Source organism: Lepidochelys olivacea (assembly GCF_965140295.1).
Source record: "Lepidochelys olivacea isolate rLepOli2 genome assembly, chromosome: 10".
NCBI classification, from domain to species: Eukaryota; Metazoa; Chordata; order Testudines; family Cheloniidae; genus Lepidochelys; species Lepidochelys olivacea.
In genome coordinates, this window is record NC_140420.1 from 47,196,736 (window position 1) to 47,211,043 (window position 14,308).

At 45.2% G+C, this 14,308-nt stretch overlaps 1 protein-coding gene across 1 annotated transcript in view; it reads right to left on the reverse strand.

The window, feature by feature from the left end:
- Positions 1 to 14,308, reverse strand: part of EDC3 (enhancer of mRNA decapping 3) — a 67,245-nt gene that overhangs the window by 23,667 nt on the left and 29,270 nt on the right. The window contains exon 4 of the mRNA XM_084642319.1: positions 10,935 to 11,270. Coding sequence (XP_084498445.1) covers positions 10,935 to 11,270 — 336 coding nt within the window. The remainder of the gene's footprint in view (positions 1 to 10,934; positions 11,271 to 14,308) is intronic.

Genomic DNA, 14,308 nt, shown 5'->3' on the forward strand with positions numbered 1-14,308 from the left:
AGCTAGTTCAGGTTCCCCTTAGCTCAATCAATGTAAACCCCCTGGTTTGCCCTTGTCTATCCTTAAGGAGTTGCAGATCACAAACACTGGTGGAGTGGTAAATAATGACGATGGGGCAATCATACAGAGTCATCTGGATTCCTGGGTGGGCTGGGCTCATGCAAAGAAAATGGTTTCAATATAGCCACAGCTGCAAGGAACAAGGAATGCAGGCCATACCTACAGAATGGGGAACTATCTCCTAGACAGCAGTGACTCTGAAAAGGATGTAGGCGTCACAGTAGCCAAGCAACTCAACATGAACTCCCAGTACGATGCTATGACAAAACTGACAAATGCAATTCGTAGATATACGAAGAGGGGACTGGAATATTATGTACAGTTCTGATGTCCACATTATAAACAGGATGTTGAAAAGTTGAAAAACAGGGTGCAAAGAGAGCCACAAAAACTATTTGAGGGCTGGAGAAGATGCCTTACAGTGAGAGACTTAACCTAAACAGGTCGAGCTCAAAATGAAGCTCAAGAGGTGTCTCGATCACGGTCTATAAGTAAGTGCCTTCTCAAAGGAAGAAAATACCAGCTACTAAAAGGCTCTAATCTAGTGGAGAGGAAAAACAAGAACCAATGGCTTGATGTTAAAGCCAAATTCAAATTAGAAACAAGGCACAATTTGTTAACAGTGCAGGTGATCATTTGTATTCCTGTAGCATCCACGAGCCCTTGTCATGGACCACTGGAACAAACCATCAGAAGAGGTGGATTCTCCATCTCTCAAGATCTTCAAGCCCAGATGCCTTTCAGGAAGATATGCTTTAGTCAAACAAATTATTGGGCTCAATGCTGGAGTAACTTGGTGAAATTCAATGGCCTGTGTGGTCAGGCTAGATGATCTAATGGTCCTTTCCGGCCTTAACATCTAGGAATGTGTTGAAACAAACTAGACACATTACTCCTACAGAGACGTGAAACAGTTTTGACCACTTGACCTTGCATGTTAACAGCTGATTAAAAGACTTTTCTGTAATCAAGCTTTTATTATATGCAGCATATATGCAAACATGTGTATTATCAGAAGTAATTAAACAGTTGATAGCAGCAACTTCAAAAAGCTGAACGTTCAGAGTCCTAAGCCACTAACGATCTTAAACCTGTCAAACTAGTCACGCACCTGTCAGTGTTCACACACCCTCTTTCCCTCCAAAGTCATACAAGGTTCAGCCACAGCTCATTCCCATTCATATCTTTGCTCATTCATCAGATCTTGTTTCTCTAGCCTGAGGTAGGATTGAGTGACCTCAGTTCAGGGTCTCTCCAAACTTGTTATTTCACATACACTCCCCTCTCTGACCTGGGGCTTGTGACTCCCAAATTGCTTTTAAACAATGCAGATCTTTTTAAGCTGGAGGACAGGGTCCTTGGATTCCCTGTTTACACAACGTTCTCACTAACCAGAGGGCTGGGACACCAGGTCTGCATTTCACACCAACCTAGTTTGGCATATTACAACCAAAGAGGTGCTAAGCCAGCAGCACCCTCTCCAGATGCTGGAAGTTACAATGCGTGCCTACTCCATCAGTCTGATAGCTCTGGCAACCATCAACACTTAGGGTACATCTACACTGCAATACAAGACTTGTGACACAGCTGCAGCTGGCCCAGGTCAGCTGATTCAGGCTAGTGGGGCTTGGGTGCACAGGGTTAAAAATCGCAGCATAGACATTAAGGCCTGGGCTGGAATGCGGGCTCTGAGATCCTCCAAGGTGGATAGTTCTCAGAGCCTGGGCTCCAGCCTGGCATCTACACTGCAATTTTTAGCTCTCCAGCCTGAGCTCCATAAGCCTGAGTCAATTGAAGTGGGCTCTGAGACTCAGTGCTTTGGGGTTTTTATTGTTGTGTAGACATACCCTTAATGGGTTAATGCAAGGGACATTACTTGGAGCTGACAGAAAGGTATGGTAAGATTACACAGCATCATAGCATGCAAACAGCAAGGCCTGAACCAGTATTACACTTTGTCCTAATTGCTCTTTCTCGGAGCGTGCAAGCACCAAGAAAATTTCCCTTCTTAGCACTCACGCAAGGTCCAACCAGTCAGACTGGTTTATCTAAAACAAGCTGATGGAGATAAACAAACTCTGGAGGAAAGCAATCAAGGAGATAGCGTGTAAACCCACAAACAATAACACTACTGTAACCAGAATTGAACTCCAGCCAAGCTTAATTATGTTTGGGTTGGAAGGTGGATCTTTATTGTTCAGCGATCAAGATAATAAAATAGGTCAGCTTAAGCCTTAATATTAATATATATTTTATAGCTGCCCATGAAAAAAAGACAGATATAATTAACTATTCCTTAACATGCACAGCAGCACTAAATCCTCATTAACCCAAGGAATGTAGAAATAATTTCTAAAGTACACTCCATACTGGGCACAGACCTATGAACAAGTTACCCATTCAAATCAATTACTATACCACACAGCATATGCAAAGGATACACAGGGCTGGAAAAAACCTGATATCCACTACCCAAAGGGCTAAGCTCACTAATCAGAAGTACATACAAGAAATGAGGATGGTGGCTTTAAAAAGCAAGGTCCAGGAGCAATGTCCAGATGAGAAGTCCTACTACCCAACCTCTACTACTCAACTGCTGAGAAGGGCGGAGGGTGATGGGATTGCTACCAGAGTGCTGTTCCTGGGCCCTACCTTTTGTACAGGCCTCTGGCTAGTAGAGGTCTGACATATGAAATTTCACACACACCCTCTAGAGTCTAGCTCTTGGAAAGCAAAAGACGAGCTGTCTCTTCCCCACCCCCAAAATCCACAGCCTTTTGGCTGCAGTCAGGGGTGCGCAGGGAAATTCTCTAATTCTCTGCCCCTTTCCAGAGCCTCTGACAACTGCAACGGAGAGCGCATTGTGTCTTGTTCTATTCCTTCTCCGGAGCTTCTACTTTTAGCTCCTCCACCGCCATGAATCGCTTCAGTTTCCACCTCTGTTGCTGCTCAGCTTTCCTAAGCAGGAGCAGCTTTAGGAAATCTGTATAATTCTTGTCAGTTTCACGTAGGACACAAGGATTGTGAGTAGCAAACGTGAAACTGACCAGACTCTGTTTTTCATTCTGCTGCTGGTAAAGCTATGAACAGGGACAGAGGCTCTCAAGACATCTGTCTGTAGACTCAGGAAGACAGTACTACATTGGTTTACACTTGATTCAGAACCTTAACTAAAAAAAAAAAAACAAACACCTTAATTCTTCTACAAATTAAAGCTTAAATTCTACATAAAAACTAACAGCAAAAACATTTTTAACTACATCAGAAGCAGGACACCTGACAAACAAATCAATGAGACCACTAGACAATTGAGGTGCTAAAGGAGCACTCAGGAAGACAACGCCATTGCGGAGAAGCTAAAGGAATTCTTTGCATCCGTCTTCATCCTCACAGAGGATGTGAGGGGGATTCCCACACCTGAGCCATTCTTTTTAGGTGACAGATCTGAGGAACTTTGCCAGATTGAGGTGTTGATAGAGGAGGTTTTGTAACAAATTGATAAATTAAACAGCAATAAGTCACTAGGACCAGATGGTATTCACCCAAGAGTTCTTAAGGAACTCAGATATGAAACTGCAGAGCTAACTGTGGTATATAACCTATCATCACTCAAATCAGCCTCTTTATCAGGTGACTAGAGGATAGCTAATGTGATGCTGTTGCAAAAAAAAGCAAATGCAATTTTGGGTTGCATTAACAGAGGTGATAGTACCATTCTATTCAGTACTGGTTACGCCTCAGCTGGAGTACTGTGTCCAATTTTAGGCCGCCACTGTATACAAAGGATATAGAGAAACTGGAAAGAATCCAGAAGTAAGTGACAAAGATGATCAAAGGGATGGAATTCAAGCCATATGAGCAAAGGCTGAAGGAACTGGGTACATTAAATTTGGAAAAGAAGAGATTAAGGAGGGGGGACATGACAGTGGTCTCCAAATTCTTGGTGCACTTCAGTTCTCCAGATGGGCAGGTGTGGTAGAAAGCACGCAAATTGCTCCCCTGTTGTTCTCATAAATAGGGCATCTAGGCTTTCTTGGTAGTCAAGATTTTTGTTGTTGTCAACACTTAACTTTTCTTTTTAAGTATTGTATAATTGGGAACAAAAGGAGGAAGATCAACAGAAGCCAGCCAGAAGGAGTGAATGCTAATTATATATTTGGGGGGTAATTCACATGCAGAGCCCCAGGGATGGATTCAAATAAGTGATGATCGAAGACATGATAAGCACTGTACTAGCTTCAGTGTTCGTTTTTCCTCTGGAACAGACCCAGTTTTGCAGTCTGCCTTCTCCACTCTAATGCTCCTGCTACATTTCTGAAGAGCTTACAAGAAAATATACCACCTCTTCACCACTATCATTCTTGGTCCCCCCCCCCCAGAAGTCCTACTGCCTCTATAAAAGCACAAGTTATAATAAAACACAGCACAGCCGCCTCTAACAGTCAGTGTTTTTCTTATACTTTAGTCATATTAGTATAGCTTGTCATGCCAAAAAAGTCCCCTTGAATTGAACTGAATCAGATTTTCACACTAACAATCACAAAATGACACCCATGTCCATGCTTGGTGTTCTTTCTGCAAGCCTGACCATCTTTGTTTTGGGAGTGGAGGTGGAAGAACCCAGGAAGTCCATCATCTTCTCCTCTGACCTCAGATGACAACCTGACCGCCTTTAGGTCTCACTTCAACAATTTATGAGATACAGGAGGCAAACAGCTGCCAGGGTATTTTGCATTTCAAAACAATTACTTTAACCAAAGTCTACAGAGATGGTCACTTAGGAGACAAAGGAGAAAACCCAATCTGTTCATTTCACCTGCTGTCTAATCAAAGAGGGCAGAAATGAAGAAGAAACTCAGCAGAACATGAATGGTCAGGGAACAACCAGTGAATAAAATATTGCAAGTCCCTAAGAGAACAGTGTTTGGAGAGCTGGGCCCTAACAATCTCAAAAGCTCCTCTCTGTTGGGTGAAGGTTGCTAGATTCAGAGCATCCTCCTGTCCTTTAGTGAGACAGGTTAATAGAATTAACCTTTTAAAAAAAATAGGTGAGCATAACCGTGGAGGAGAGACCAGAACTGACAATGGAACATCAGCCACTTTCATCTAGCCTTCGGGGTATTGGATTTTGAATCAAAGGCAATAAAAGATCTAGGAGTCATGGGTCGATTTAAGACTATTTATCTGAAACATACAGTTGACTATAATAATAGTTGGGCTACCAAACAATACTTCCTAGTAGTCCATTGGGTTGCTTTGCTACAAATGGATTTGTCCAGCCTTGTGTTCATTACAGAACCATAGGACTGAAAGGGACCTCGAGAGGTCATCTAATCCAGTCCCCCGTACTCATGGCAGGACTAAGTATTATCTATTCTAGACCATTCCTGACAGGTGTTTGTCTAACCTGCTCTTAAAGATCTCCAATGATGGAGATTCCACAACTTCCCTAGGCAATTTATTCCAGTGCTTAACCACCCCCATTATATAGATGAACTGATTTAATGGGCAATAAAATGCACTGACAGACCTAGAGTTTCTTTTGAAGAATTAGTGCCATCACACAGCTGTCCAGTCCCCTGATCTTTGCGGTCATGATACCACTTCAAAAAACTCCAAGTTATTCCCTGGGCCATGTGTCAGAGTAAGAGGCAGGAGCCTGCAGGGATTCACACCCAAATGGCTGAGCTTCCCGGCTTCAGGCATGGCAAGAGCTGGACATTAACTACTTGTCAATCAACACAGCAACTGTGACTGTGTTCTTATTACATTCATCAGACAGACCAATCACTGTCAGTCAATGCTGAGCTCTGACAAGGCAATCCGTAGCCAAGACAGACAGGACTAGATTAAAGAAATGACTAAAAAGTAGCGGTTTCCTGTATAACTAGAAAGTTTGCTTTCCCAACTAGAGATTCACTAATGAGTTCAGACAGAGCCTTTATGAGAGAAAATGACGACGACTCGGGTTCTCTTTGTTACAGATATCCAGAAATAATAGATTTCAGTCCCATTAACACTAATGAGGGGTTTGTCACTCTGAACCTTCCCTCCCTTCCTGTTATTCCAGCAGCTGCTACCCTTTAATCGTTAGAAAGAAGTTACCAAGTTAAACAGAAGGAAATCACAATCATTTAAATAGATAATTAATTATTACCCACAGAGCACTCTGTATCTGTGCCGAGAGAGAGGGGAAGAGGCCAAAGATACTAAATCCACTGTTCTTGCAGAAAGATCAAGAGGGTTGACCCTCTGGTCTTCGGGGGCATTGAAGGACCCCCCGCCACTGAAATGCTGCCGAAGACTAGAGCGAGTGAAGGACCCGGAGAGCCGCCGGGTGAGTCCAAGCGGGTGGCGCCTTTTTTTTATCTCCGCTCCCCCCGTTTTCTCCACCTGGCTATGCCACTGGCTGGAGCCCAGGCACCAAGGACCCATATGACTCCGCCTGAGCTGCTGCTGAAGACCCGGAGAGCTGCCAGGTGACTAAAAATTAAAAAGGCACCAAAAAATTTGAAAGGCGCCACTTCTGCTCTGTGGGAGAGCGGCCGCTGCCCTGCTCCCCCCCAGCTATGCTACTGGCTCCAGCAATATTCAGGGCCCGGAGGCCCAGCTCCACCAATGTTTGGGGCCAGGTCTCTCCCCCAGCCCCGCCTGCCGCCCCCCACTCCTCCCCCGAGTGTCCCCCGGCCCCCACTTGCTGCTCCCACGTGCCTCCCCCGGGTCCCGGAGCATCCTGCCTCTCCCTTGCAGCTCCAAGCTGCGCTGCAGAGCCCTAGTGCGCCCCCCTCCAGCCTGCCCTGCCCTGACCCTGCCCTTCTGCCTCGGACCCTTCCTTTTTCCGGTGGGACCCTCCACCAGCACAGGGCGCCCCCCTGCCCGCAGTCACCACTCCTGCCCACACTGGGCAAGGGGCAGCCCCACCCCCCACCCCAGTGAGGCTACAGTGAGGGGCAGCAGCAGGGGAGTAAGTGCACATGTGATGGCAGCCCCCCTGCCCCTGCCCGGCACCCACCAGAGGGGAGGCAAGGGGGCTTCCTGGGCCTGAAAGGGGCCCTAGGAGCATGTGCAGTGACAGTGGTGTGGGGTGAGTGTGCTGCTGGGTGGGGGAGAAGGGGAATTGTAGGATTGTAGGCAGAGCTCACTGCTGCCAGTGGGGAGAGGGCTGAGGGGAGTCCTCCTTTCTGGCCCCGGGGCAACCTGCCTGCACCCCAAACTCATCCCCAGCCCTGCCCCACCCCAGAGCCTGCAACCCCAGCCAGAGCCCTCCACCTGCCCCCTGCACCGCAACTCTCTGCCCCAGCCCTGAACCTCTCCAACACCCCAAACCCCTCATCCCCAGCCCCAGACAGAGCCCTCACCCCCCCCCCGCATCCCTACCCTCTGCCTTAGCCCTGAGCCCCTCCTAAACCCCTCATCCCAGCCAGAGCCCTCATTCCCCAGCACCTGCACCCTAACCCTCCGCCCCAGCCCTGAGCCCCCTCCTGCATCATGAATCCCTCATCCCCAGCCCCACCCCACAACCCTCACCCCTGCACCCCCTCCCACACCCAAACTCCCTCCCAGAGCTTGCACCCCTCACCCCAGCCTGGAGCCTACACCCAAACTCCGCCCCAGAGCCTGCGCCCCTCACCCCCTCCTGCACCCCCACCTGCTGCCCCAGTCCAGAGCCTGCACCCAGCAACCAAACTCCATCCCAGAGCCTGCATCCCATACCCCGCCCCCCACCCAAACTCCCTCCCAGAGCCCAACCTCTCACCCCTTCTGCACCCAAACTCCCTCCCACAGCCCGCACCCCAATCCCCTGCCCCAGCCCAAGGCCTGCACCCTAGACCTCCTCCCCCCACCCAAACTCCCTCCCAGAGCCCTAGGCAGGTGGGGGGCGGGTTCTGGGCACCACCAAAATTTCTACAAACCTGCCACCCCTGAGAAGTGGAACTTTTCTATCATCCCCCAAGGGACTGCAGATGTGCCCTAGTAAGCACAAACAGGGAATTCAATGTCTGATTGATTTCCTACTGTATAGTGACAGTTTTTTTTTTTTTTTTTTGCAAACAAAGGTAGAATTCCATCTGGAAGACTCATCAGAAAGTTAGCTATATAGGCTAGGAAGACCCTGCAGAACGATCCATCCCTTAGCTTTATACACTACTTTTCATCCTAGACTTTAAGGCGTTATGGAAACTATACAGACAAGAATTACTTATCCTCTCCCCTGCCCAACACTGCAACAAAAAGAGCAGCTAATTTACTGCTCTGATCCCCTTTCAGTCATTACTTAGTTTAACATACTGAGCACTTGACGAGCCAAAAACAGTTCTGAGGTAGGAGAGTGCCAAGTTGAGAAGAGGATTTCATTTCCAAACTCTGGCTTTGCTCTCTTTTTACCCGCCCCACCCTTCTCCCTCGAGTATTAGGTTATGAAGATATAGCCTTCTAGGAGATACAATTCTTACAAAAGATGTGGGAGATTTACCTCATTAGTTGAATTAAAAGATGTCACCAGGACAAATATAAATACAAGTCTTGTTTGTACACATCTTAGTAGAAATAAGGAAGGAAATAAACAGCACAACAAGAAACAAGGACCTCCTGTACTAGAAGCTCTGTATGTTAGAATAACTGTTTATCCAACCTTTGTCAATTTCAAATTCAGGCCTTTAGATTATATGTCTCTTATACATACTCCTGCTTAACTTTCACATTAGGTTACAGCTCCAAAATAAACTCTGATCCAATTTCTTGGCTGAGGTCCAGCACATTCATTTCAGGCTTTTTTTTTTTTTTTAAACCACAAGTTTGTTGATTGAAACTGAGTTCTGTGATTAACTGGTTTCATGCTAGAGGTGAGGGCTAGCTGATGTGTCAGCAGTTTGATCAGGCAAAGAGAAAATTCTCTCCATCTCTCCACTTGTTTATATTAGGCAGACAAAGAGATAAGGTTTGGCAGACTCATTCCCAGCAGCAAGAAGTGATTCAGGCCATGGCACCTCCCACCTAACACTGCTCTTGCATGTAATCTCTCCATCCCCAACAACTGACTCCCTACATGGAAGCAGAAGGTGGCCTGCTCCTGATATCCCTAAAAACAAATACTCGGGGGGGGGACGGGGGGGGGGACACACGGACAGAGTTTATCTGGAGGGTAACACGATAGCAAAACAAAGATAGGCCAATGAAATTTTGGGCCACAAATCCAAAGGCATGGCAAACAACAGGAAAGTAATAGTCTAGGGGGCTCTGAATATTGTGTTCAGTTCTGTTAAACACGTCACCAGAAAAATACCAATGTACTTAAGGAAGAACTACAAGAATGATTAGGAGGTTGGAGGAAATAAGATTAAGACGTTTATAACTATGTATCATTTAGCTAAGCATCAATTAAGGGTATAGAAGACTCTGTCCGCACACGTTTGAAGCGTGTACACTCAAAAAGGGAAAGAAACTATTTAATATAAGTAAAAGGGGGTATAACTAAGAGTGGCAATGGGTTGAAATTATCGCTAAATAAGGGTAGATTATCAGGAAAGCTTCCCAATAGTGAAATCTCTTAGCCTGAGGAATTGGTTCCCAGAGGTAGTGCTGGAAGTACCGTCACTTGCGGTATTTAAAACCAGTTGAACACTTACTAGTGCTTTGTGCAGTAGGGAACAATCCTACACTTGCCTCAGGGAGATGGACTAGATGGCCTAACACAAACATTTTCTATATTTAGATTCCACAACTACTAACAATCAAATATAACTCACTGACCCATACATGACCAACCCCTCAGTCTGACAGCTTGCTGTCTGCTAGGAAGGCATTGGTACTGGAATTGCAGGGGTGCATTCACACAGTTGGGGAAAACTTGCACAATAACTGCTTATACTATGCTTTGCACTAAACAGTGCTATTAACCGCTGCACAGGACCGGAAAGCGTAGGAGTGCTGCAGGCAGTTTTGAGATCCACTGTTTGGGCCACTTAAGGAATTAATAGGTTCGTCAACAGGATTTTACATGATGAAAACTTCAAGTTAAAGGAACAGTCACCGCTTAAAAAAAAAAAAAAATCAAGTTTTACATTCTTGTAACAGCTCAGATTACTTTAAACAGAACGGGGAGGACGTGAGCGGGGAGGGATGTATCTCCCTAGTTATCAAAATGTGTTTTGTGCCCCTAACAGCACTACATGCAGTTTCCTGTTTGTCTGGACCTTTCACACAGCAACAGGCAAAAGTGGTTAAAAAAAGAGAATGACTGTAAAACTACAACATTTGGACATGGACATTCAGGAATACATGTAGTACCTGAAACTACTTTCAACTCACCATTTTAAATTGACTAGATTTCAAATTTTAAACAATAAAGCATGTTAGCAGCTTTACTGGCAGATGCTATTCAAACCCAGGCAGAACATCAGAAGCTCATGAACTGTACTGCCTCATATCACAAGCAACATACCAAAAGTGCCAAGATGGTCACATGTACTGAATCCTGAGACAAACCCTCTTGAGAGTTAGGGGTCAATCCACACAGGCTCTCCACGCTACTGAGAGCTAAGCCTTGGTTCCAATTGTCACAAGTCACATGAACCTAGTCTGATAGTTCACAAGACAACTCTGTTCCACTGTAACTCCTTTTCTCCAAATCCTGGCCTTGTTCCCTACTGTAAGCTTATCCCCTTTTACCTTTATGCTTTTGATGTCTGAAACATGGCAGATAAAGAGGGTTATAATGTAAATACTGTGGTAAAGTGCATGGATCCAAGTCTCTGTAAATGAATAGCCATGCTTGTTGCACTAAGGTGACAGATGCCCCCTGTGGGAACACTTCCCAGTTATCTCCTGGAGGAGCCATGGAATAAGCATCCTCAGAAGTAAAAGGACCAGCATACCAGTGCAGAATTCCTTGTTAGTATTTTGGGGTACGACGATCCGTCTGTAGACGACGGGCTCTGATTCCAGGATATTCTCGTCATGCCGGTAGCGAGCTGGCCTCTCGTTGGGGGTACCCCTGGAGCGAGTGCCACTCCTCCTTTCATAAGTGTCAATCTCTTCAAACACTGCTGCCTTATCAAAAAGAGCCAGATTCCCTTCAAAATCAAAATCTGTATCTGGGATTTCCTCAATGTCATCTCCAAAACACTCATCGTCTTTACTCTTCATCTGACCGTTCTTCAGGCCACTCTTCTTTGGAGTCACCTGGTTTGGGTGGCGGCTACTGGATGACCCTAAACAAAAAATAAAACAGGTTGAAACCAAGTCACAAGTGGCACAAACATTCATTCAGATGCCTCCTTTTGTACAATTATCTAAGTTGGGTGTTCAAGATACTGAATGATTAGCAAAAGTGCATGTTGCCAGGTGGTGTAGACAGGCATAGTGCTGGCTTTCCCACACAGCACTTTTAGTGCACCTCCAAATCCTGCTGACCTGCTACTCCCTCTTACAAACAGACTGCCAACAATAGCAAGTTGTGCAGTAGACAAAAATCCACTGGAGACTAGGCAGACGCTCCCATTCACCCAGTTCTAAGGAAGAATCAAGCTATGCAGCAGTAGTGTGCGTACATTTATTGTACGGCCCCTTGAAAATCGTTTAAGCCTCATCTAGGTTGCCTCCCCGTTATCCCTTATGTCTGTGGGTAGAAATTCTTTCCCACAGAGCAACACCAAGACTTCCCATCACAAAAGTACCTCAGAATTCCTTGTGCTGGTGACTACATGCCTCCTTGAAAGCAATGTAGCCACCAATACAGGGAATTTGGGTGTTCATCTCTGATCTGATCAAAGGCTTCTGGCTCCACATGGCTGAACTGGAAAGTTGGCCTGGACAGAGTGAAAAAGTTAAGGGTTAAGAAGTATTACTGAGCTGCTGACGGGCAGCAAGAGTCACATAAAGAGCATTTAAAGTGGGGCTTTCCGTATGTCCGTATGTAAGGTATTCAAAATGGCAGACAAAATGTTATCCTCTGCATTTACATTGTAAAGCTTGAAACAGTACCTCAGATTGCTATTTCATTTCCCCCTTTATCTCCTGCTGCCCCACCCACAAAAAGACATCCCTCCATTTTTATCACTGTTTCCAGCAAGAGAAAGTACAGTGACCCTCAGCTCAAAAGTTTCAACTGCACCCCTGCACTGTGACCAGACTGATTTGAAGCTAGAGTTTCAGATCTGGAAAAAGGTTTGCATTAAACCCCTATCATCAATGGCCTCACACTTATTCATTGAACAGGCTAGTTCACTGCACACTCTATGAGACAGGAGCATCTTATGTTTGGACAATTCTAAGCATGCTACCGGTGCTCAACACAATCATGATATTAGCCACAGCTACCACCCCTCTGAGTCCTTACAGAAACAGAAAATAATCAATTGATAGGGACAAGTTGGGATTCCAAGTTGGCAAAGAGACATGCTGACATCACCACTGCCGATTAGTTACAGAGGTTAACTAATCTGTAAAGCAGTGCTTTCTTTGCAGGGAAGTGGCAAACTCAGACCATACCTGGCTTGCTCACAGGAGAGTTACTTGTTTATTTGAATAAGCTAGTAGTAGCTCATTCCAGTTCCCTTCTAGACTGTCTGTCCTGCTTTGGGAATCTCTTCCTATTCGGAAGTAGCACTGCAACCACATCCAAGATGACAAGAGTGATTGACACTATGTGCTCTTGTATGAAGAAAAATTCACTGTATGAGACACTTGGAAATGGTAGTTCACAGAACTACTGCAACCCACTGGAACAAGCACCCCAAAGTGCCATAATTACTGTTAATAGGACTTGTATGTGCTGGTCTTTGTGGGCAAAGTCCAGCCCCCAGATTGTACACTTGTACTGATCAGACTCCATGGAACACTTTCCAAAATGCCATATTCTCACAATTATTTTCTTCCATCATGTTATGAAATTTATGGTTCCACTGTTTATGAATTTAAAATCCCTTCACTTACAGATTAGTCTAAACATGCTCCAGCCACAACATTAAAAACTTGACAGAACGCGAGTGCAGGGGAGCTTTCAGAAAGATTTACAAAAAAAACCCCAAAAACAAAACAGGAATTCCAGTCTGGTCTGTGTGGACACAAAGGATGCCAAGGCATTTTAAGAGAAGAGGGCTTTGTCCTGCTTTCCTCAGTCAACCCGTTTTCATCCTTGCATACTGCTGTGCAGTATACTAGTTGCTGAGGTGGTTGTTGCTTTCTAAGACAAATGTGTCCACATTTCAGGGGTGCTGTATGTGCATACATCACTGTATCTTGTAAGCTGCTGTTGTAACCTTTGGGGCGAGAAGTGCTATGAAAATATACAATATATTAACCCTTGAATAGCCAATTATAAAGTTGGCTATTACCCTATTGTACCCCAATTCCCATTTGCAACTAGCAGGAAATACAAGACAAGCTACGAATAACTATGATTCTGTTACAGAGGTAACAGGATTTACAGAACTGCCAGAATTTTCTGCTGTTGCAAAGCTGTTGCGAGCTGTTGCAAAGCTACTTGTCCCCAGACTTGTCTAGGCAAGTTCTTTCTGTCTGGACAGACAAATTAGTCACCTGGGATCAAAGACTTTGTCAAGCTCTACCTGACAAGGTCAATCTGCAGAAAGTTTGAACTTTCTTAAAGTCTCTGTGCGTGCTGTGTGTTGGATCCTCTACTCCCTTCACAGAAATCCCACTCCCCTACCATAGCACTAAACACTTCCGTTAAAAAGTACAGGTTCCTGTTTAGCAGAGGAAGAACATCAAATTTTAAGCTGATTCTACATGTGCATTAATTCACTACAGCTGTCAACTGCTATATTTACTCAGAAGCAGCTAAGAACATCGAGCCATTTTTAGCCAAGCTAGCAATGAACAGAATCCATAAATTCAGAAGGCGAAGTTAATATCTATGGAGAGATCTGTGTAAGTGCCTCAACCTGTTTACAATTTAAGCTCCAGTGGCTAATCCCAGAATAGCCTCCAGTAAGATAGATGGCCATAAAGCAAACTATCCCCTTTCCCTCCCTGGCAATAGGCTCACTGGATAGAGAAAGGTTTCAGCGTAGCAGCCGTGTTAGTCTGTATTCACAAAAAGAAAAGGAGGACTTGTGGCACCTTAGAGACTAACCAATTTATTTGAGCATAAGCTTTTGTGAGCTACAGCTCACTTCATCGGATGCATCGGATGCTTATGCTCAAATAAATTGGTTAGTCTCTAAGGTGCCACAAGTACTCCTTTTCTGGATAGAGAAAGTTCTGCTGAGACACACATGCCAGACAG